The sequence below is a fragment of the Hydra vulgaris genome, chromosome 01, assembly GCF_038396675.1.
Source record: "Hydra vulgaris chromosome 01, alternate assembly HydraT2T_AEP".
In the NCBI taxonomy this organism is placed as follows: domain Eukaryota; kingdom Metazoa; phylum Cnidaria; class Hydrozoa; order Anthoathecata; family Hydridae; genus Hydra; species Hydra vulgaris.
This window is the reverse complement of record NC_088920.1, coordinates 43,966,996-43,990,663: the sequence shown is the minus strand read 5'-3', so window position 1 is coordinate 43,990,663 and position 23,668 is coordinate 43,966,996. Positions and strand designations below refer to the sequence as shown.

General features: G+C 25.1%; 1 protein-coding gene across 2 annotated transcripts in view; it reads right to left on the bottom strand.

The window, feature by feature from the left end:
• Positions 1 to 23,668, bottom strand: part of LOC101236066 (hemicentin-1) — a 166,173-nt gene that overhangs the window by 136,448 nt on the left and 6,057 nt on the right. For both annotated transcript variants that reach the window (XM_065788290.1, XM_065788291.1), the window contains exons 2-3: positions 17,901 to 17,960; positions 17,335 to 17,471 (exon numbers count right to left, since the gene is read on the bottom strand). In XM_065788290.1, the coding sequence (XP_065644362.1) occupies positions 17,335 to 17,471; positions 17,901 to 17,960 (197 nt within the window). The remainder of the gene's footprint in view (positions 1 to 17,334; positions 17,472 to 17,900; positions 17,961 to 23,668) is intronic.

The window sequence follows — 23,668 nt, the reverse complement described above, 5'->3', positions numbered from 1 at the left end:
ATGATGATGATGATGATGATGATCATATGAATGTTTGGTAAAGCAATGCAAATGTTCTGAATTGCAACTCATTTGTTTGGTAAAGCAATGTGACACGGCCTATGTTCGCTTTTGCAACCACTTTGCTCGTAATTGCAACTTGTTGTTCATTAATGCAACCAGTTCGTTATTGCAACCAACTCTGTTGAACCTCTATATATGTTTTGTTGGGTGTGTTTGGGAAAGATGCAATGCACTTATAAATTACATTTGTTTTTTCTGCAATCTCCGTTCATAGGGCAGGTTACGTTTAATTTACGATTGCAAACTAAAATGGGAGTTGGATTCATTTAAATAATTTTATTGTTTTGATTCTTGTTACTTGTGCAGTTGTAGCTGACTTTTATTGTGTTGTGGTTAAACAGTTTATGAAGCGGATTTGGTTTTTGAAAGTGTGTGTCAATTATTTGTAAGAAAGTTTTGCCTATATTTTTCAGAATGCTTTTATTGTATGGCGGGTTAAATTAAATTATATTTTTAGTTTTTTTGATTATTTGGGGGCTACACTGGTATTGTTTTTAGGAGTGTATTTAAAATTAGAATCTTTGAAACCATTTTTTTAGGGCTTGGTTGTATTCTGCCATGTGATAATTGTGTTTGTGTGTGGGAGAGGGGGGAGGGTTATGCTCGATATGGATGTTGCTATTTGGTTTGCTATTTGCTAAGTTGCTGTTTAGTTTTTTGAAAGGATGATAAATATAAGCCTTTGTACAGATTTATTTTTTGACAAGAAAAAATCAGCTTTTCTACTTGATGATTGCATTTAGCATGAAACTTATAGTTGTAAAAAATATGTAGTTTTATTTATAAAAAATATATAAATATGTGTTTGTACATATCATTTAGTCACAAACAGGTGTATAAATGACAAAAATGCAATGACCGACAATAACGAACAGCAATAATATAATATATTAAATAAATAAATTATTAGTTATATTATTATTAGTATAATAATAACTGTACTATTGTTTTTATTAGTGTTGTAATAAAAGTTATAATGATATTATTAGCTATAGTAATAGTAGTAACAATAATAAATATATACAATAGTAATAATAATAATAATAATACCAGTAAAATAAATAATGATAAAAATTTATACTACTAATAATAGTTATAATCATAATAGCAATGAAAATAATCATAAGAATAACAGTAATATTAATATTAAAATAAAACAATACGAACACTCTTATACATATATATATATATATATATATATATATATATATATATATATATATATATATATATATACATATATATATATATACATATATATATATAACTATAATATATATATAACTATAATATATATATAACTATAATATATATATATATATATATATATATATATATATATAATATATATATATATAATAAATATACCTTCCACTCAAATTACCTGAACTAACAATTAACAATATTAAAATAAAAAGAGTTTTTTCAATGAAAATACTAGGAATAATTTTCGATGAGAATTTAAATTGTAAAAGCCAAATAAAGCTAGTCGAGAACAAAGTTTCAAAGACCCTGGGGATTATGTACAAGACAAAACATCTTTTAAATAATTTATGTTTAAAAAATTTATACTTTTCATTTATACATAGTCATATTAACTATTGTAATATTGCCTGGGCAAACAATCATTTATCTTTCCTAAAAATTATTTATACAAAACAAAAGCAAGCAAGTAGATTAGTTTTGGGCGCAAGTAGATGCGAAAGTGCCGAGCCGTTACTCAAGGAAATAAATGCTCTAAATGTATACAAACTAAATATATACCATAACTTGTTATTTATGTTTAAACTTCAAAATGAAATGATTCCAAAATATTTTTTTAAAAGTTTCACTCGAATTAATCATAAATATGAAACAAGACATTCAATGAGTAATTACTACATCCCACTAACATCACTCAAAAAATCTGACTTCTCGACTATATGCCGGGGACCACGCTTGTGGAATTCGGTTCTTGACGAAAATATGAAAAAAATAAAATCTATTGCTACATTTAAAAGAACTATAAAAAAACACTTACTAAATTTAAACATTACATACATTCTCTCATTTTTTTGAAAAAAAAAATCGAAATAGTTTTGTATTTTTAATTTTTTATGTACTTTATTTAATTTTAATATTGTATTGAATATGCATATGCATATGAAGCGAATTAAATTTTTTTTTTTTTTTTGTTTATTGTCTTTAATATGTATACGAATATGTACAGATTTGTAATTTTTTATTTGTTATTTTATATTTTAACTTTATCTTAAATTTCTTCTTTTTTTAACTTTAAGTTCTTTTTTTAACTTTAAGTTCTTCTTTAACCTTCTAAAATTTCTAACCAATTTTTTTTTTAAACTTATAAATTTCACTCTTTTATGTAATATTGGAAAATGTAAAATTTAATTGTATTTTTTTTTGTATTTCACAAAGGGGCTTGATGATAAGTCATTTTGACTTCTACTTGCCCCAGTCAGCTTGTAATTATATATATATTTGTTTAAATTTATAGATAACATTGTAAAATGCGTAAAATGACGAAATAAATAGAGTAAAAGATATATATATATATATATATATATATACACTCTTATACATATATATATATATATATATATATATATATATATATATATATATATATATATATATATATATATATATATATATATATATATATATATATATATATATATATATATATATATATATATATATATATATATAACTATAATATATATATATAACTATAATATATATATATATAACTATAATATATAATATAAATATATATATATATGTATAACACTCTTATACATATATATATATATATATATATATATATATATATATATATATATATATATATATATATATATATATATATATATATATATATATATATATATATATAACTATAATATATAATATATAATATAAATATATATATATATGTATAACACTCTTATACATATATATATATATATATATATATATATATATATATATACATATATATATAATATATATATATATATATATATACATATATATATATATATATATATATATATATATATATATATAATATATATATATATATATATTATATTTATTGCTCTGTTCTTTAAGAACATTGAGCACTCTATTTGTAAAATACACTAACATAATTTCCATATATATATACATATATATATATATATATATATATATATATATATATATATACAAATTGTATAATTATTTATAATATAGTAGTTAATAACAGAAAATGAAAAATTATTACAAAAATGAACGAATTGTATAAATATTTATTATACAAATAAAAATAACATACGAAATTTATTTAAATAATCGCCTGTAGATTTTGATCATCTTTAGTAGTTTTAATTTTCTTCACACGAGGATTATAAGCAGAGTGATTCATTCGCAACCATTTCTTCACAATGGGAACGGAATTCCAATCCTTCAGAGGTAGACCAGTTAGAATTGTCAATATATTGGAAATATTTGAAATAGTCAAGCGACTTCTTTTGTTTGTACAAATGGCATTCATTTTCGAAAATCCTCTCTCTGCTTCTGCGGAACTTACTGCAATGGTTTTTATAATATTTTTGGCTTTTTGAACACCTTCGGGAAAAATCCCGATAATTATAATAACCTGGAATTCTCAACAAAGTCACGAAACTCATTTTTATCAACTGCATATTTAAATATTTTTTAAAATAAATGTAATTGTTCTTCGCCTGCTGGCCATGGAACAAGAACTTCAGAAAGATACCAATAACTCGGTTCAAAAACTTTAATAAACTCCAAATTGTTTTGACCGTGATTGCTAGTTTTTAAATGATCACAATCCATTTATCTTTTCTTCATGTGAACCACAATGTTCTCTAAAAGCTTTTGCTGAGGAATTGCAGAAAATTTTCAATTATCAAAATATCTTTAAATGTTTCAGAAACAATTAACTCTTCAACTTTTTTTTCATAACCTTCTTTTTCCTTCTCAAGCATCTGAAAAGCTTGAATCATTCTCATCACTAAATGTTCAGCTTTTATTATTTCTATATTTCAGGCTTGCAATGCATTGGACAAAAGTGAAATTTCATTCAAAATATCAATCATCAATGCCAAATCTTCTAAAAAGTGTTTATTTTCTAAACGTGTAGCCATGCCAGTGTATTGCTTTTTTGAAGTAAAAAAATTATGTAGAGCTGGGTAAGCACGCCAAACAGTTAGAGTTGATCTTAAGCTGCATGCGGCCCAACTTGGCCCCAGAACTCGACCAACTTTTATAATATCAATCTCAAGTTGCTCAGATATATTCGAAAGTTCAATCTGATTTTTGTTAGACTGATGAAAAATGACGTATATTTTATCAATAAAGATTTTTAAACGATTTATCTGTTTTATTTCATTGATACAATCATCTAGCACAAGCTGAAGGTGATGATTTAAGCAGTGCCATATTATTACATTGGGAAATTGTTCTATGATTTGGGTACTTACCCCTGATTTTCTTCCCAGCATGACACTCGCTCCGTCAGAACTAAACCCAACTAAGTTATTTTGTAAGTTGAAATATTTTACGAGATGCTTGCTTTTTTATGATATAAATGTTCAAACTGTTTAACTATAATTGTCCCTCGATTGTTCAAATATTTTATTTAATAAAATCACTTCGGTTCAAGTATTTTAGTTAATAAAATATGTTTTATTAACTAAAAGTTATATTAGCAGTGTTATTAGGTCGTGTTTTTTTAATTATTCTGGAGACACAGAGCAATATCTGTTAATATTTAGCAAAATGTTATGCGTGCTTACAAATATATTATATTATGCCATGCGCTATTGTTGCTGTGCTTAGTGCTAATATGCTGTTTTTACTTTTTTTTATTTATTCTTTATTTTCTATAACATTTTATTTCAAAATAAACTCAAAGGATAACTTTTTTAAATGATTTATAATTTTTTATGTTGAGACTTTGATTGATGTTCTAATTGATTTTTGTTGCAATTGAACAAGTTTTTTTTTTTTTTTTTAATTTTTTTTTACAGATTTTTAGTTATTTGTTTTTCATTGTTTTGTCTTTTTATCAACGGTTTTTATTATTTTGTAGAATCTCCTTTTTAAGTTTCAGAAAGTTTACCACTTCAGAAACTCTAACTTTTATTTTATCAAAAGTTGAAATTGTTTCTAAATTTTATACTTAAGAAAAAATTTGGTGGATGTTTATTGAATTGGAAAATTTTGATATGATTTTTAAATTCTAGAAAATATAATTCATGGTTTAGTCATATTGAGTTTGGGTTTACTAAAACTTTTATAATGAACCGCCTAACTAATGAATAGATTATTCATTAGTAAGACAGACACTGGCTGATTAGTGAATTGAATACTCATTAGGTAGCTAGTAATTTTTATATTCCTTAATGTTTATTATTTTTTTTTTTTATAAATTTTTGTGTTTTTATTAAAATTTGTTCTAGTTTAATTTTTACAATAATGCTCTTAATATTATTAAATATTCAATGTGTTGATTTATGTATTAAAATTTTTTTAAAAATCATGTGCGAGAGGTTATCATATGCATCTTATAATTTCCTTAAAGAAAGTGAATAGAAGAAAGTGAAAACAGCAAAGATTGCTGTTAAATATAGTTAATACTGTCATACTGTCAAGTACAAAAAAAAGAATGAATAAATAAGAAGAGCTAGACATGCTGCGAAGTCAAAGAACAACTTTAATAAATTTTGTTTCTTTAATGTTACTCCACATTTTCAATTTTGAAATAAATTTTTTTTTAAATTAAGTCAGCTTTTTAATCTGGCTATTTTTATTGTACTACAGCAAACTATCAAGTCTATGATTTTAATTAAATCTTAATTAAAATCATAGACTTGATAGTTTGCTATAGTACAATTTAATTTAGCAAATGTTATTATTTTATAACCTTTGATTGAACCCCCAACTTTAACCTTTTCGATATTTATGGTAATATAAAATGCCCTCATTTGTGTGTCAAATATACTCTTAGTAGACCTAACCTTAGGAGAATATGGCTTTTTCTTTTTTTTCTACTCAAAGTTTATATAAAGAACAAAATTTTTATCAGAGAATCTTTTAGAGGCTACAAGTCGAACATTGTCAAAGAATGTTATTACAAAGAATGTAAACAATACAAAAACCTACAAAAGTTTTAATTTTGTACCAAGTTATCTAGTAAACCAAAAAAAAGTTGCCTAAACATTGGTTGCAAAATTTAAAGTAAAATAAAAAACCCCTCATAAAATGTTCTAATTTGAATTTTTGTTAGTGAACTTTTGTCACTTTCTTTTAAGTTTTAAATGACATTTATATTTTTCACCCAACCATTTAATTAATGTAAAATAATTATTAAATCAGATATAAAACAATTTTTACCTTAAAAATTTTGAAATTTAAAAACGTATACAGTATTCTATAATAATTAAATTTTTTTCCAAAAAATAACATGAAAACCTTTCTTATTGTTGACAAAATGTTCAACAGTTTTTGCATGCTTAATTATCACGCAATACTGAGATTAAAATTCATATATAGATATGCATACTTCAGGAATATAGCAAATAAACTATGCTTATAAATTTACCCCAGACACCAAGATTGTTGTAAAAGGCTTATTTCTATTTACATATTAGAACTCTAAGGTAGGATCAAGTTATCGCTAATAGCCTTATGAGGACAGTATTAGCCTTACCAACTGACAGTAAATAAACCCACAATATTACTTATGCCTAAATATAAGCAACACAAATTACAAATTCATTTTTTGAGCAAAAGAAAAAAAAGAAAACAAGATAAATTATATATAGATTCTACTCTCAATAATCATATATAAAAAACAGTAAATATGAACAAGATTAAGTTATTTTAGTAAATACTCAAGTCTAAAATATTTCATAACTGCGAACTGTAGAACTAATCGTTTTTTTTCAAGAACACATTTATTAAAGAGTAAAAATTGTTAAATATATCAGTAACGTAAGTCAAGTTAAAACAGTGCTCAATATTGGTAGAGTTTCAAAGCTATTTTTGACAGCTTTTATTATGTTTGTATGCCCAAAAACTTAAATTACAATAGTGTTAGAGAACAAAATTAAGAACTGTTTTATAATTTTAATAAACAATTACTATATATGTTACTAAAAAAAGATTTTGTTTCTGTTCTTGAACAATAAATCACAAATTTCACTACGTAGAGACTAAAGTTAATATATCGCGGTTGTACCTATGCCTTTCATAAAAAGCGATATTGGTAAATATAAATTTTCTTTTTTTTTAACATCAAGACCTTTTCTTTGACAACAATGATAAGAAGATTATCATTCTGAAAAAATTCCTTCAATACTATTGTGAAAAAGCGACTTAATTTGTATTTTAATTTACAAAAAAAACAATTAAGTTCAGTATTGCAACATGTGCATGTTTGGTAAAGCAATGCTTAGTATTTAAAATTTAAGTTCTGAAAAGCTATTCCACTTTTATTAGCAAAGTTTATACTTTTTAGATATTCCACGTAAATAAAACATCCATCAAAAAAAAAAAACTTTAAACACTCCCTAACCAACCCTACCCCAAACCCTAATCACGTTTTTTTAAAGAAATCCATAGTAAATTATTTGTTTAGTATTTTATAATGTAAAGTTTAGTTGAACTCAGAAACTTCAAAACAGAACTCAGAAACTTCAAAACTGTGATGATTTGTAAAACTACAAAAATTTCAAACGTGGATATTTATCATGTGTGAATGGATTTGAAGAAAATCAATTCAAAAAAAATATCCAATCATCTTTTTTAAATATTACCCTACAATAAGCCCCTATTTTGAAAGATTCGGTATTGCAACGCATTTTTTGCAGAAACTGTTATATATTTAGTTTGAGACAAACTTATATGCCAAAAATAACATATCTTGAAAATTTAAAACTTTTTAAATATAATTTAAAAAAACGTTTATTCGAACAACAACTTCCCAAAATCCTGTGAGCCAATGATTAGGTTGCAATACAGAACAGAGATCCATATACTGATGATGATGATGATGATGATGATGATGATGATGATGATGATGATGATGATGATGGTGATGGTGATGGTGATGGTGATGATGATGATGATGATGATGATGATGATGATGATGATGATGATGATGATGATGATGATGATGATGATGATGATGATGATGATGATGATCATATGGATATTCGGTAAAGCAACGCAAAATTTGCATTACCAAACATTTTTGTTCGCTAATGCAACCTGACGCGGCCTATGTTCGTTTTTGTAACAATTTTGTTCGTTATTGCAACTTGTTGTTCATTATTGCAACTCCGGGAATGCACGTTAAAGCCTTATAAGTTTTTTGTTTTTTAAGAATTTATTTGATCATAATCCGGCAATAGATTTGTTCAATCGCCATTAAATACTAAATAAAATATTATATACATACATAAAATATTTTATACATATATATATATATATATATATATATATATATATATATATATATATATATATATATATATATATATATATATATATATATATATATATATATATATATATATATATTTAAAAAATTTTAAAATGTATTCTACAAGTAGAGTGCTCAATGTTCTTAAAAGAACAGAGCAATTATAAATTAGTAGAAAATCACTTAACAAAAATTTATCTCATTTAACACTGTGTTTCATCAATAAAGATTCATCATAAAATCATCATTTCTGATGAGTCTTTATTGATGAAACACAGTGGTTAATTTGATAATCACTTAACAAAAATTTATCATTGAGATAAATTTTTGTTAAGTGATTTTCTACTAATTTATAATTGCTCTGTTCTTTTAAGAACATTGAGCACTCTACTTATACTCTAAATATAAAATTGTTGTTTTTCACTTTTTCTGTTTTCTGTTTAAAACAAAACAAAAATTCAAACTTGTCAAATAATTCTTTCAAGGTAGTTCAAGTGATATCAAAGACTTGGATACATTTGTTACAGCAGGTATACGATTTATTCATATTTGTATATAATTTTTGATACACGTATTTGTGAATATTATATGTTATAAATTATATGTATATGTTAAAAATTATATATATTTTATAAATTTTGATACACATATTTGTATACAATTTTTGATGTGTAAATATATGAGAAATAAAAGTGTTGTTCAATAAATATAGTCTTAATAAGGCATTAAGCTTGAACTCATAAAATTGGCAGTCAAAATAAAGCCAAAAAGTAAAGATTTTACTAAATGATGACTTAATAATAAATTTTTTATTTTTTATCAGAATTTTTATGTTCGATAGATTCACAGGTGTAAGGTTGCAATGCAATCTAATAACTTGCATGAAATTCTTTTTAAATTTCAAGTCTAGATGTGAGAGAAAGATCCCCGATATAGTCTACTTATTTTGTGGTAATATTTTTTTTATAACTCTTTGTAATAAAATAAGGATAAAATTAAATGTTTATAGGATTGAATCTATTTACAAAGAAATGTATGATTGAAATAGCACTTCTCAGTTGCTATAATCTTTTTATTCTGGTCAAGTAAATATCTTACTTAAATTTATAATTCACAGATACATTTTTATATAATATACTATTGAGTCGGGATAGCTCAGTTGTATAGTGTGCTGCTATTATTGTGATCGGATAGCCTGTCGCAGCAGGACTGCAGATTCAAATCCCACCTTTGCCAGTTACTATTTAATTATGAAGGGAGTTTGTTTTGAACAAATTTGAAGGTCCCTAGAGTTCATTAAATACTGTGTTCTTAAAAATATATTTTAGCATTTTTTTATTTATTGTGAGTTGTTTAAACATCAGTTTGGAAACAAAATGACGTGTAATATTTTAATGTAAATAAAATCTTTTGCATTATTTTATTTTTGAGTATTCAATTTTCAATACTTGAAGTCAAATAGTTTTGACTTCAAGTATTTAAAATCAACTTTTAGTCGAAGTAGATAACAACTTACTAAATGCTAAATCCTTAAATAGTATTTTTGTATTTGATGTTCAGTTATACAGTTACAGTCATAACTGGTTTATTGTTGGTGGAGAAGATAAAAGTTTGTATTACATAAAAAATATAGGAATTTACACTCTATTATTCCATTTGCTTTATTTTTGTTTTGTTTTTTTCTTGATTATTTAACATGTTTTTGCATTTCCGTTTATTTATTCAGAAAATCTTTGTAACAGAGATCTCCTTAGCCTAATGACAGAAGATCAATTGCATGATCTTTTTAAAGCTTTTGTTTTAGCTTTTAATAGTTTGAAGGTAATCATAATCTATAATATTATTCATATATTTATTTCTAATTATTTCATCTTAAAATCATCTATTTGGATAATATTCAACTTTCCAGTATTATTTTTGTTTTTTAAGTGATGATCTTTTTAGGATAGTGACTATGTATTCAAAATTATAGTGCCAGAATCTATTGTATTTATTTTTGCTAAAGCTAGTAATGTGTCAAGAGTAAAGGTAATCTAAAAGCTTTTGTTTTTCAATTTTTTATTCTAGTAAATAATTACTTAAATGATTGAATATTACTTATTTATATGATTAAATATTACTAATTTGTATAACTATATAAATAAGGGATTTTTTTAAATAACTTTAATTAATATCATAACTATTTTTAATCATATTTTTGCGTATTCTCGATTTAGGCTGAAGTAGCTCTCTGTACTTACATTTCTGAAAGGCAATACAAACTTTTATATTTTTATTTTATTTTTCTTTCAACTAATTTACCATTATTAGTTATTACTACACAATTATTAATTTTTTTTAAGAGATAAAAAGTGTTTCTGTAGCTCACCAGAATCAACTTGTGGAACTGGTAAGACTGTAAGACTGGTATTCAATCAATATATATCAATATTTTATTTAATGTTTATAGCAACAAGGTATAGAAATAAGTTATTTTTTATTATTATGAAACACCCAACCCTTGAAAATAAAAAAAACTGAAGTTGGCAAAAAATTGCAGACCTTGATATGTTTTAGGTCATCATCAGGTCAGCAAAAACATTTATTGACTAGTTCCATCATAAAAACTAGAAACCTAAAATGTTCGGAAATATTTAGCAACCTCAAACGTTAAGTTTGGCAGTTAGGTTTGCATTGCCAAATGCCGAGCCTAATTCCGAGGGCTGTACAACAATACTCTCAAAATTTTATAAAATGTATAAGAATTGAAATATTTAGCTTTAATGTAATAAGAATAACGTTTTTATCTTTTTTTTTATCTTTTAGATGTAGATTTTTCAGTATCAATTTATTCAGAAAATCAATGTGAGAATTTTAAAGTCAAATTTATTAAAGCAATTCAATAAAATAGTTTTAGATATTAAACAATAAATTGTAAAATGTGTGTTCTTTAAATTTGAAAAACAAATGTTTATTATATATATATATATATTTTTTTTTTTTTTTTCAGAAATCCTTTAAAGATATTGGCAAATCAAATTCATCTATAAGTACTAAGGATTTAAAAACAGATCTGACTATAATCATTGATGTACCACTTGGATGTTCAGCAAGTGTGAGTTGGGTGTTTATATATATATATATATATATATATATATATATATATATATATATATATATATATATATATATATATATATATATATATATATATATATATATATATATATATATATTATATTAGTGGCAGAAATGGTTACGTTAACGTTCTTGATGTTTGCAGAAAATGTTGTATTCAATTTATTTTAATTTTAGAAATACATTATTATTAATAAAACCTACAAATTATTCAATTTCGTTTTTATAATTGAAATAAAACTTGATATTTAAATTTCTTATAAAATATTTTGACATCGTTACATCATAGAAATATAGCTTACAATATACTATTGGAAGAAAAAAAATACTGAAACATTTAGAAAATAATAAAATAATCAAACAAATAAATACTGAAACATTTAGAGAAATTAAATTTGGGCTCCTCGTATTAGGTTCAACATATTTTCCTTAAGTTGGTGAAAATGAATGTAAAATATAATTTTTTTTAGTTGATGCATTAACTACAAAAAGTGCTTCAATATAAATACAAGGTAAAATGCGAATTTGAATTGCGTACCATTATTCTATAGGTATTTCATGTTGCAACAGCTTTTTTAGCCGTTTTTAAACAATAATAATGACTATAAACATGACTACGCTGCTCCAACCAAAACCCTCAGTTGATGTATTTACATTTACCTGCATGTTCTCTCTAATAGTCAGTAAATACATTTACACTTCATAACATATACATTACTAATATATTCATATTTATTTGTATTTAAATTAATAATATATTCATGGTAAATAAAATATGATATTTTGGTTTGCACAAAAGTTCGCATTTCACTAGTGTGTACATTTTGCCGATTTTCTTATATTCAACAAATATTAAAGAGATATAGCTCTTGCACCCTTGATCCGTAAGCACCTTTGATTCTAAAGCGTTATCTCCATTCCTGCAAAACCTTTTAAAGAGGGCTGATAGCCAGCGTCGAATAATTATTTTACAATGGAAACCTTACTTGCCTAAGTTGCAAATCGAGCTTTATTATTATTAATGATTTAGATAATACTAAAATTAGTATTATGCTATTCTATTAGTCATTATGGTAATTGTGTTTCTGAATTTTCAAATAAAAATAAAATGCAAATGCTGAAAATGATTATTTTTTAAAAAGATAATATTTTTCAGTTTCTTGATTTTAATTCGGGGCGGGATTTATCATTCACTAACAAAGGCAGAGGCTGATCTTGCCTTTTTTTTTATGTTTGAGATAACTTTTAGACATGGAGTAAACTCCAAACATTTTTATGATTATACTTACATTAAAAACTGATGCTTTGCAAATACTAAAATAAAAATAAATATTATACCCAAATAAATTTAGTCCCCCTACCCCATATGTGAGGGCAATTAGTTTGCAAAATATTTTTTATACTATTCTAAACTAATTTCAAATTTAACAAATAATTTGAAATTTCATGAAATAATCTTTTAGCGTTCAAAAATTATAGCGAGATAAATATTGTAACCCTCTCAAATTGAGGGGGATTCAAACTTTTTATGGACATAATTTTTAAACGCTAAGAGATAATTGCATATAACTTAAAATTGATTGATGAATATGTTTTTAGTTAACAATATAAAAAAAATATTTTCGTAATTTGTTACCTTCACATTTGAGGTCAGGGGAGGGGTGTTTTTTGGAGGCATTTTTTTTAACGGGCTCTAATAGTAATAAAAGGTGCTGTAACGACTATTGTCGCGGAGCATAAAATTTAAAATTTATACTTTAACAGCCGTTAACAAATGTTTATCTAGTCTACCTTTAGAATTTACTGTCATTGCAGAAACCACTTTTTCAGGTAAAGCATTCCAAAGAGGTATCACTCTGTTCGTAAAAAAATTGTGTCTAATGGTTGTTTTTGCAAATTCTCTTTCAAATTTCATTGAATGACCTCTTAGACTTTGGGAAGAAGTTTTATAAAGCTCTTTATACCACAATATCTTATCAATACCAGTTGTTATTTTGAAAAACTCAATAAGGTCATCTCTTGTACGTCTTGTTTCCAGAGTTGTGAGACACAACTTTGCCAATTTTTCAGTATAACTTAGATATTTTAGTTCAGGTGCTACCTTTGTTGCTCGTCTTTGAATTTTTCTAGGTCATTGATATCGTTTTTATTACCTGGACTCCACACTTAAACTGCAAATTCCAGGTGTGGTCTAACTAGCGATGTGCATAATTGCCTTACCAATTCAGTGTTAAGATAAGTAAAGCTTTTTCTTATTAAACATAAGATTCTTTGTGCTTTACTTGTAGCTGCTTGAACCTGATGATTCCATTTCATATTGGATGAAACTATTACACCTAAGTCTAATTATTTTGTTGTCATTTTTAAAATAAAACTTTGATTGTCGTGATTCATAGTGTAATTATAGTTAATATTTTTTCTTCCAATGTGCATAACACCGCATTTGCTTATGTTAAAATCCAATAACCATACATATGACCATTGAGTTAACAAATCAATGTCATTTTGCATATTAATTAGATCATTATGTTCTTTTATAACAGATATGATTTTTGTATCATCAGCATATAGTTTTGTAATTGAAGAGATACATTGGGGAAAATCATTGATATGTGACAGAAAGAGAAGAGGACCCAATACAGAACCCTGTGGCACACCGCTATAAATCTCTCACCAATCTGATACAGCTTCACTCATTACCACTCTTTGTTTTCTGTTTTTTTTTTTTAAAAATCAATCCAATTTAAAATATTGCCTTTTATTCCATAGTTAGAAATTTTATATATAAGTCGATGGTGGGGCACCTTATCGAACGCCTTTGCAAAATCTAGGAATAATATATCAACTGGATAATGATCTTCAATTTCAGTTGTAATAATATCGAAAGTTTCTAAAAGGTTTGTTAGGCATCCTTTATTTTGTACAAATCCATGTTGTTGAGGCTTTAACAGCTTGTTTTCTGTTATATAAATTATCAGCTTTTTTCTAATTATTTTCTCTATTATCTTACATTGTATCGATATTAAAGAGATAGGTCTGTAGTTGAGCGGATCTTTCTTGTCTCCTTTTTTAAAAAGTGGTGTAATGTTTGCAGATTTCCATAATTCTGGCATCTCTCCTGAATGAATCGATTTCTTGAGTATTAATGACAAAGGTTTGGATAATCCTTCTGCACAATGCTTTAGCACATAGACACTGATGCTATCACAACCAAGTGACTTGTTTTCATTAAGTTCTAATAAATAATTATGTACAATATCTTCTTTTACTTCTTGGTCCCAGTCACATTCAAATAATTGCATTGTTTTATTGATGAAATGTGGTAGATCTTGATTTTCTTTGGCAAATACTGATTGGAAACTACAATTTAGTAGATTAGCAATGACTTTTTTTATCAGTTATTATTTTATTGTCACTAGTTTTAAGTGCTAGTAGTTTTGTATGTGTTTGATTTTTTCATTGTGCATATGCATAGAAGAGTTTTGGGTTATGTTTTACATCTTTTGCTAAGTTTATTTCATAATCAAGAGTAGATTTTTTAATTTGCTTTTTAATTATTCTATTAACTAGTTTGTATTCATTATTTAGGTTTGTATTTTTGAAGTTTGTAGCACGCACTTTGCACCATAGATTACGTTTTTTTCTAATTAGATTCTTGATTTTTATGTTGATGCATGGATTTTGGATAGAACTAGTGGGTTTAAAGTGGTGAGAAATATATTGTTTGCAAGCTTTTTCATAAACTTTTAAAAAGTATTCAAAACATTGGTTTGTATTTATTTTATCAAATATTTCATCCCAATTCACTTTATAAAACATGATATTCATTTCTTGGTATTTTCCTTTTCGAAAAATAAATCTCTTATTGTTGAACTTTTTCTCACATGAATTGAGTATGTTAGTTTTCCATTTTAAAAAGTAATGTCTTTTAGTAATTTGACCATCGCAATTTTATTACATAGTAATTTAATCATCGCAATTTTTTGCAAAGCATCTTTAATTGACGTAAGTATAAACAAAAAAATGTTTGGAGTTCCATGTATGGAAGTTATCTCTCCAACAAAAAAAACGCTGGTTCAGCCCTTGCAGCAAGGGAGGGTCTGAGAGATAAAAAATAATTAAAAAGCTAATTGAAATTTAGACTTTGTTATAGTTAAGATAAATCAATAACCTTTACATAGTAGGACATAGTCTAGTTACTAAGTTTTTCACAATATTATATTGAGGTTATAAACAAATATCTTATTACTCGCCTTTGAAAAATATATAGCTTATCCCCAAGAGGTGTGCGTGGGGTGGGGTGGGGGTGGGGCTTACTACCTTGATTCTCACCCTCAACGCGCTCTTGATTGAATTCAAACTCAAATCATAAAAGTAAGAAAGTAAAATGCCTTAAATTTTATTTTTCTTATTTAAAACTAGTATTAAGATGCATGTATGTATGTAAGAATACGAAATGATCATTGTAAACTTATTTACATTAATTGTAAACTTAAAATTGCTAAATTTGTTAATTTTGGAAAAACGCTTACAGAAGGATTTTCAAAAAAACGTATTGGTTTGGGATAGATACTAGTGTAATAAACTATTTTTATTTATTTGAAATTTATTTTTTGAAAAAAAAGTATAAACAATTGTAAAATGTAAAAAAATATTTTAATTTCTTCTGTTTTCATTTTTCCATTAGTCAATTTCTTTTACCCAAAAAAACCCATTTCGCGGAGCATTCCTGCTTTTTTACGATGGAGTTTAGATTTTATAAAAGGAGTTTGATTAAAGAAAAAAAAAGAAATTAAACCTAAACAATAAATTAGAAATAACGAACCTTTTCTATTTGTCCATTATCAAAAAATAAGTTAGTTCGGTAATGCAACCTGGATAGTTTCGGTATTGCAACAATTACTGTTTAAAACCCTAATTCCCCGCAAAAAAAATAATATCAAAAGCAAAGTAAATGTTTTTTGGACATTCGACATGATATACATTACATCCATCAAGAAAAATAACTTTAAAAAAGTTTTTAAAAAAAATTTATGTAACGTTTTTTTTCAAAATCAAAGTAGGAGATTGCACATTAATATATTATAGAAAGTTTACTTGAACTCAGAAACTTAAAATCGCCATGATGATATGAAAAACCTCAAAGTTTAGGTAAGTGGATTTTTTTCGTTTATAGCTTGATTTAAAGGGAATGAATAAAAAAGACATATCCGAATCATTTTTTGATGATCCCCATGCCTAAATCCTTTAGATTTTTCGGTAATGCAACGCCTTTTTCGTTATGGGTCTTGCCTGTTAGGTTTTTTTCTCAAAAATTTTTTTTGTAACTAACATATCTTAAAAATTTATATCTTTCTGATAAAAATTAAAAAAAAAAAAAATTTTAAATCGCAAGCGATGCGGGTAAATTCTAAAATCCTGTGTGCCGATGACAGCGTTACAATAGCGAACACAGAACCACATACTGATGATGATGATGATGATGATGATGATGATGATGATGATGATGATGATGATGATGATGATGATGATGATGATGATGATGATGATGATGATCATCATCATGGTGATCATGATCATGATACGTTGATCAAAATTGTTATTCATAAATATTATGATCATTATTTCATTTTCAAAAAATTTTTATAACTTACATAAATAGAGTCTGTAGTCTCTACTCTGCAAAATGGCAAAGGGATTGGTAATGTGGGTACAGATGTGGTACCATCATCCTCTCCATTTAATATGTCAACAGAAAGATATTCAAAATTGTATAACTTTTCTAAAGAACCTAAAAAAATCTACTAACATGTATATTCTTGAAATAATATCAAACTAAAATAAAGATAAGTTAGTTTTCAATAATAACATCAAATTTTCAATGATATATAATAACATCAACTAATGTAAAGGATGTAAGAAAACCTTTTGGACTAAAAATCTTTTTACATATAAATTTATAGTTTAGCAAAAAAGGTTTAAGCACTGTCTAATTTTGATTTGGTAAAAGTATAAACATCTCATAAGAGATTTTTTTGTATTTTTTTTTTTTTTTGCCTAATATTTTCTCAATAAAATTTCTTAGTTTTTAAATTATTTAAATTTAAAGTTTAGTTTATAGAAACTTCCATGAGTAGTTCTTTGAGCCAAAATGCAATGTCTATTATTTCATGCTATTACCCTATTACCTCAATATGCACAAAATTAAAATAAATCATACCTATTACAAAAGGAAAGTATACAAAAACCAAGATATAAACTATAACATTGTCTTTTGAACCTAAAGCAAAAAACAACAAAGAATTTGTAATTATTACTTTTATCCCCTTCTCCCTTTTTCTATTATTCACCCTATCTCTCCCTTCCCTATTCTCCCTACTCCCTTTCCTGATTATATACTTTACGGCAACATGAAGGCCTATAATCTTTTCAATAATCTTAAAATACCTAGAAAGATTAAAAAAAAAAAAGATTTTTTATTTCTTCCTATTAATAAGTATGAAATCGTCAATGCGATCAAAAACTTAAAAGAAAAAAGCAACTGTGGTTATTCAGATATTTTAACAAAAATTATTTAAAAATTATATGATTCAATCACTGATCCATTAATGATTATATTCAAAAATCTCTAGAAACAGGTAGTATTCCAAATGAATTAAAAATTGGTAGTGTTATGCCACTTTATAAACAAAAAGGTGAAACTCATGATACCAATAGATATCCAAGTATTACTATAGTATCTCCACTAACATAAGTGTTTGAACAAATAATTGCTAAAAGGGTAACTGCATACTTTGAACAAAATGATTTATTCAATGATGACCAACACGGTTTCATATGCAATCATTCATATGAAACTGTGTTACATATTTTTATCTCTAAAGTAAAGCTAAGCAACTCTAAAAAACTCTTTACATTACTAATATTTATCCATTTCAGAAAAGCTTTTGACTTCATAGATTTCAAAATATAGATTTTGAAGCTAAAACATGTTTTTTTCAACTGATGCTTTAAACTTAATAAGCAACTATTTTCATAATAGAAAAATTTTTACAAAAGTTAAAGATACATATTCTATGGAAAAATAAGTTAATATTAGTATACTACATAGTTCCATTTTAGGACCTCTTTTTTTTTGGATTTTTATCAATGATCTACCTGAATATTTGACATTACTTGAATTAACATTATTTTTAGATGACACAACACTTAACAACTAATAACAAAAACTCAACATTTAATAATTTTATTGAGTGGTGCTATGCTAATAAACTCGACATCAATTGGGATAAAACTAAAGCAATGATTTTAACAAATAACCATACATCTAAAATAATATTGCCAAAATCATATTAAGCGATAAGTTCAAAATTGAAATAGTTAATAAATTTACTTTGCTTGGTGTCATTATAAACAGTAAATTACATTTTACCAAACACATAAAAGAGATAAAAGCAAAAGCATACAAAAATAAACTCAAATAACTAATATATTTGGTCTAGCCTTCAAAGTTCGTTTACAATTCATCAAAACATTTATTCTACCTAACTTTGATTACTGCTCAAGTCTTATAATTTACTACACGAAATTTTTTTTTACTACACGAATTACTACACGAAATTACTACACAAAATTTACTATTACTACAATTACTGCACTTACTACTACACTACTATTACTACAATTACTACAGGAAATTACTTACACAAAATTACTACACGAATAATTATAATTTACTACACGAAAAAAGAAATAAAAAGCCTTAGCAATGCATACTATATGATTTTATTTTTACTTCTCAAAATTAATATTCAAAACAAAGATATATTTCAAATCAATCAACAGCTTGAAACATCCAACCTATAAAGTTTTCATCATCGATATTTATGCAGAGCACTAAAACTATGCAATAACATAATTTATTACAAGAAACCAATGAACTTATTCAAACAATTTAATTTTATTAACCTTGATAACATCAAGTACAACACTTGAAATAAAAACTTCAAAGTATCTAACAAACATGATAAACAGTAATTTATGTCTTTTTTCAGCAATATAATCAATAAGCATTGCAATGACAATATCAAATTAGCACCATAAGAATTTAGTGATCTATATTTACTGAACAACATCAACTCAATTATAGCACATACAACTATCAACAACATTAAGTTGATGTCAATATAAACAGAATAAATAACTATATTGACTTTTATGTAAGCAAAAAATTAAAAAAAAAAGACTAGACCATTTAAATTTTTTAACATCTTTTATTTTGATTACTTTTAATCATCTATTCACCAGGAATGATAAAAGACATATTCCATAGAATAGAAGTTAATAAATATATCATTATCATCATCATCATCATCATCATCATCATCATCATCATCATCATCATCATCATCATCATCATCATCATCATCATCATCATCATCATCATCATCATCATCATCATCATCATCATCATCATCATCATCATCATCATCATCATCATCATCATCATCATCATTATCATCATCATCATCATCTAATCTAACTTATTTCAAAAAAATCTCATTATTGATATAAAAGGTTATTTTGTTTTGAAAAATCCACAGGCAATATATTTTGTAGCCCAATTTGCTCAAACTTTTTTCCTGATTGTTGTTTAATGATACAATGAGTAAGAAATTTATGTGTTAAGTTTACTTCAAAATATTTATTTCATTTTTTAATATTGTTTGTTTTTATACTTATCAGTTGTTCCATAAATCGTTGCATTTGAAAGTCATTTTTTGTTATTTGATTCTTATTTTATTATCATTTAAAACTTATCATTTAAAACCGTCACAAAATTCGCTAATAAATATATTGATCAAAACAATAGCACTTAAAATACCACTTGTGACTTGTGACATTTAGCAACTTTACAACATTCTTTATATATAAAACATTGTTGAAGCATCTAATATTGCTCTTAGTAACAGGGCCGATGACATGGGTTTCAAATTTGAGGGGCACAATCGTCAATTTTTAAAAACAGCTCTCTACATCTAGAACTTTCTTTGAAAAAAAAAAAAGTTCCTTTAAAAAAAAGTTGGGAGGTACATGCCAAACCCCAACCCCCGTGTCGTCAGCTCCAAGTAATAAAAGTGGATGACATCAGAATTGTTTCCTTCTCTGGCTAATCACTTTAATTGTGCCAACACAAGATAAACATTACTTTTATCACACAATCACAAATCTTTTTGTTCAATGGAGTCAAATCTTTTTTTTTTAAGAGAATAGAGATTTTAAATACATTAGTTGTTAATTTTGTTTAGTAATATTGCATATCCAGGACTTGCAATATTACCAAAATTTATTCATTTCTGGTAGTATATCATTTAGAAATAAACAAAAATATAACTAATAAAAATGTTCTTTGCTTTCTCCTATGCATACATAAAATTAAAAAATTTAGTTTGTCAACCTACATCACCATGCTCACAATTTTTGCAACAGATTTCGGAAAGTCATTATTTTTATTTTTTTTAAATAACTTTACTTTCAACAAGGCTGCAAGCAACTACTATTATTGCAATCCTTTAAGTTGGAAGTTATTGGAATTGAAAAGATGAAGTTTATAAAGCAAGATAACGATTTACAGACAACTTAAAAGAATGCAAATTATATGAATCAGAAAAACAAGATAAAAAGGAGCAAATTCCAAAGAATTTTAGTAGATGGTACAAAAGTGCCACCAAATAATTTACTTCAACAACTTGTTTCATCATCAGCAAGTTCATCAGGAAGAATGTCAATTAGGAAGAATGTCATTTACAATGTGCATTTGAACCTTGTCTGATAGTGAGAGGTTTGTTATTTGTCAACATAGGAATGTCAACAATATTGTAGTAGTTGTTTTCAATAAATACCTGAGTTTTGTTGGAATTAAAATTTACAAGCCACTGCATGCTCCAAGCTGTTACAGAAGAGAGATCAGATTAAAGTTCATCTTGTTCTAAGCCATCAAAAAGTAAAGACTTTTTGCCAAGACAGGAGTATAAAGTTTATTAGATAAGTATAATAGAGGATTAGATGTATGATTGTCAGGAAGATTGTAAATAAGAAAGAAAAACTATAATAATTAGAATAAAAACAGAAAATAAAGTAACTAAGTAAAATATAATAAGTAATAAATAAAAACAATCATTTGAGAATCATTTGAAAAAGTCAATAACTAGAAACTGATAAACAATAACAATAACTAGACTAGCATATTGAATTTTTTTATTTTTTTTTTATTTGAGATTTTGAATAAAACCGGTAAGTTTATTTCATAACCATAAATTATAACTATAATATTTCATGAACAATTTTTTTTTTTTTTGAATTAATTTTTTGAGCATTAAATGTAAGATTGTCAGGAAGATTGTTATTGTAAATAAGAAAGAAGAAAGTAAAGAAAAATAGTAAAGAAAGTGTAAAGAAAAAATAAGACAGGTATAGCACATAATAATAGTTTATCAAGAATTGAATAGAGAACACATTTGCAAGACTATGATGGAAATGTGGTCTGAACCGCAATCCATGAAAAAAAAAGAGTTTAATTGTGAATTGACTTTAGCAACGGTCTATCAATGGGTTGACCTGTTAGAAAGAGTAAGTTAATTAGATTAAATAGATAAAAAATTGCTGGGGTCTAGTTTGTGACCCCACAAGTAAAGTTTTTTTTATTTGAAATTCATGTTATGTTTTATATATATATATATATATATATATATATATATATATATATATATATATATATATATATATATATATATATATATATATATATGTATATATATATATATATATATATATATATATATATATATATATATATATATATATATATATATATATACTCATGTATATTTATAAATAAATATCATTATCTTCATCATCATTATCATTGTCATTATCATTATATAGCTTTAGCCTTCACCTTTTATGCTGTTTCTCAAGTATAAACAAGCATATCTCAAGCATCTTCTTTCTTTAACTAAAGCTAGTTTATACCATACGCAATACATTCTCTGCAAGTTTTCTTAATTCTATCTCTACCATTTTTTTATGAGACTGCTACCTCGCTACATACTGATAATCACTTAAATCTTCTCTATAAAATATTAAATGTTTTTTTCTGTTCTTTGTCTAGGATTGTGGCTCCTTTTCTTGTATTATTAGAGTCATATAACACATTCATTTCATCATTATCTTCTCTTCCAGCAAATACTACACCATATAAATACTAAAGTTTATATAAATATACAAAGATATTGTATGCCAGCATCTAAATAAATACCAAACATATACATTCCTATTATGTATGCATAAATGGGCCCCTTACCTAACCTCCTGGATTCAAGCAGATGATGTATTCTTATAATATCTACTTATCAGACACATATTGATAATTTTAAAGTTTATTTAATTTTAATGAAATTTTAAAGTAAATAAAAAACAAACAATAAGTTCAACAATTCATTGTTAAATTCTATATATACATATATATATATATATATATATATATATATATATATATATATATATATATATATATATATATATATATATATATATATATATATATATATATATATATATATATATATATATATATATATATATATATATATATATATATGTATATATATATATATATATATATATATATATATATATCTTTTTTGTGGGAGAGTTCTATTTATATAAGTTTGTATATTGTTTTTGCTGTTTACTTGTGTTTTTCATATATAGCCATAGCTTTATTGAAATCAATTGTTATTTTGTCTGCTTATTTTGTCATTTCTAACATTTATATTTTAATTTCTTGTTGTTAATAATGTTAATAAGAACTTGTTATTTATAAAAACTTTTAAAAGTACATTTATTAAAAATATTTCTACTGATTGTTTTTTTTTTTTGTTTTTTTTTATCACTTCCGTGAAACAAAGTGTATCTAATTCAAAATCA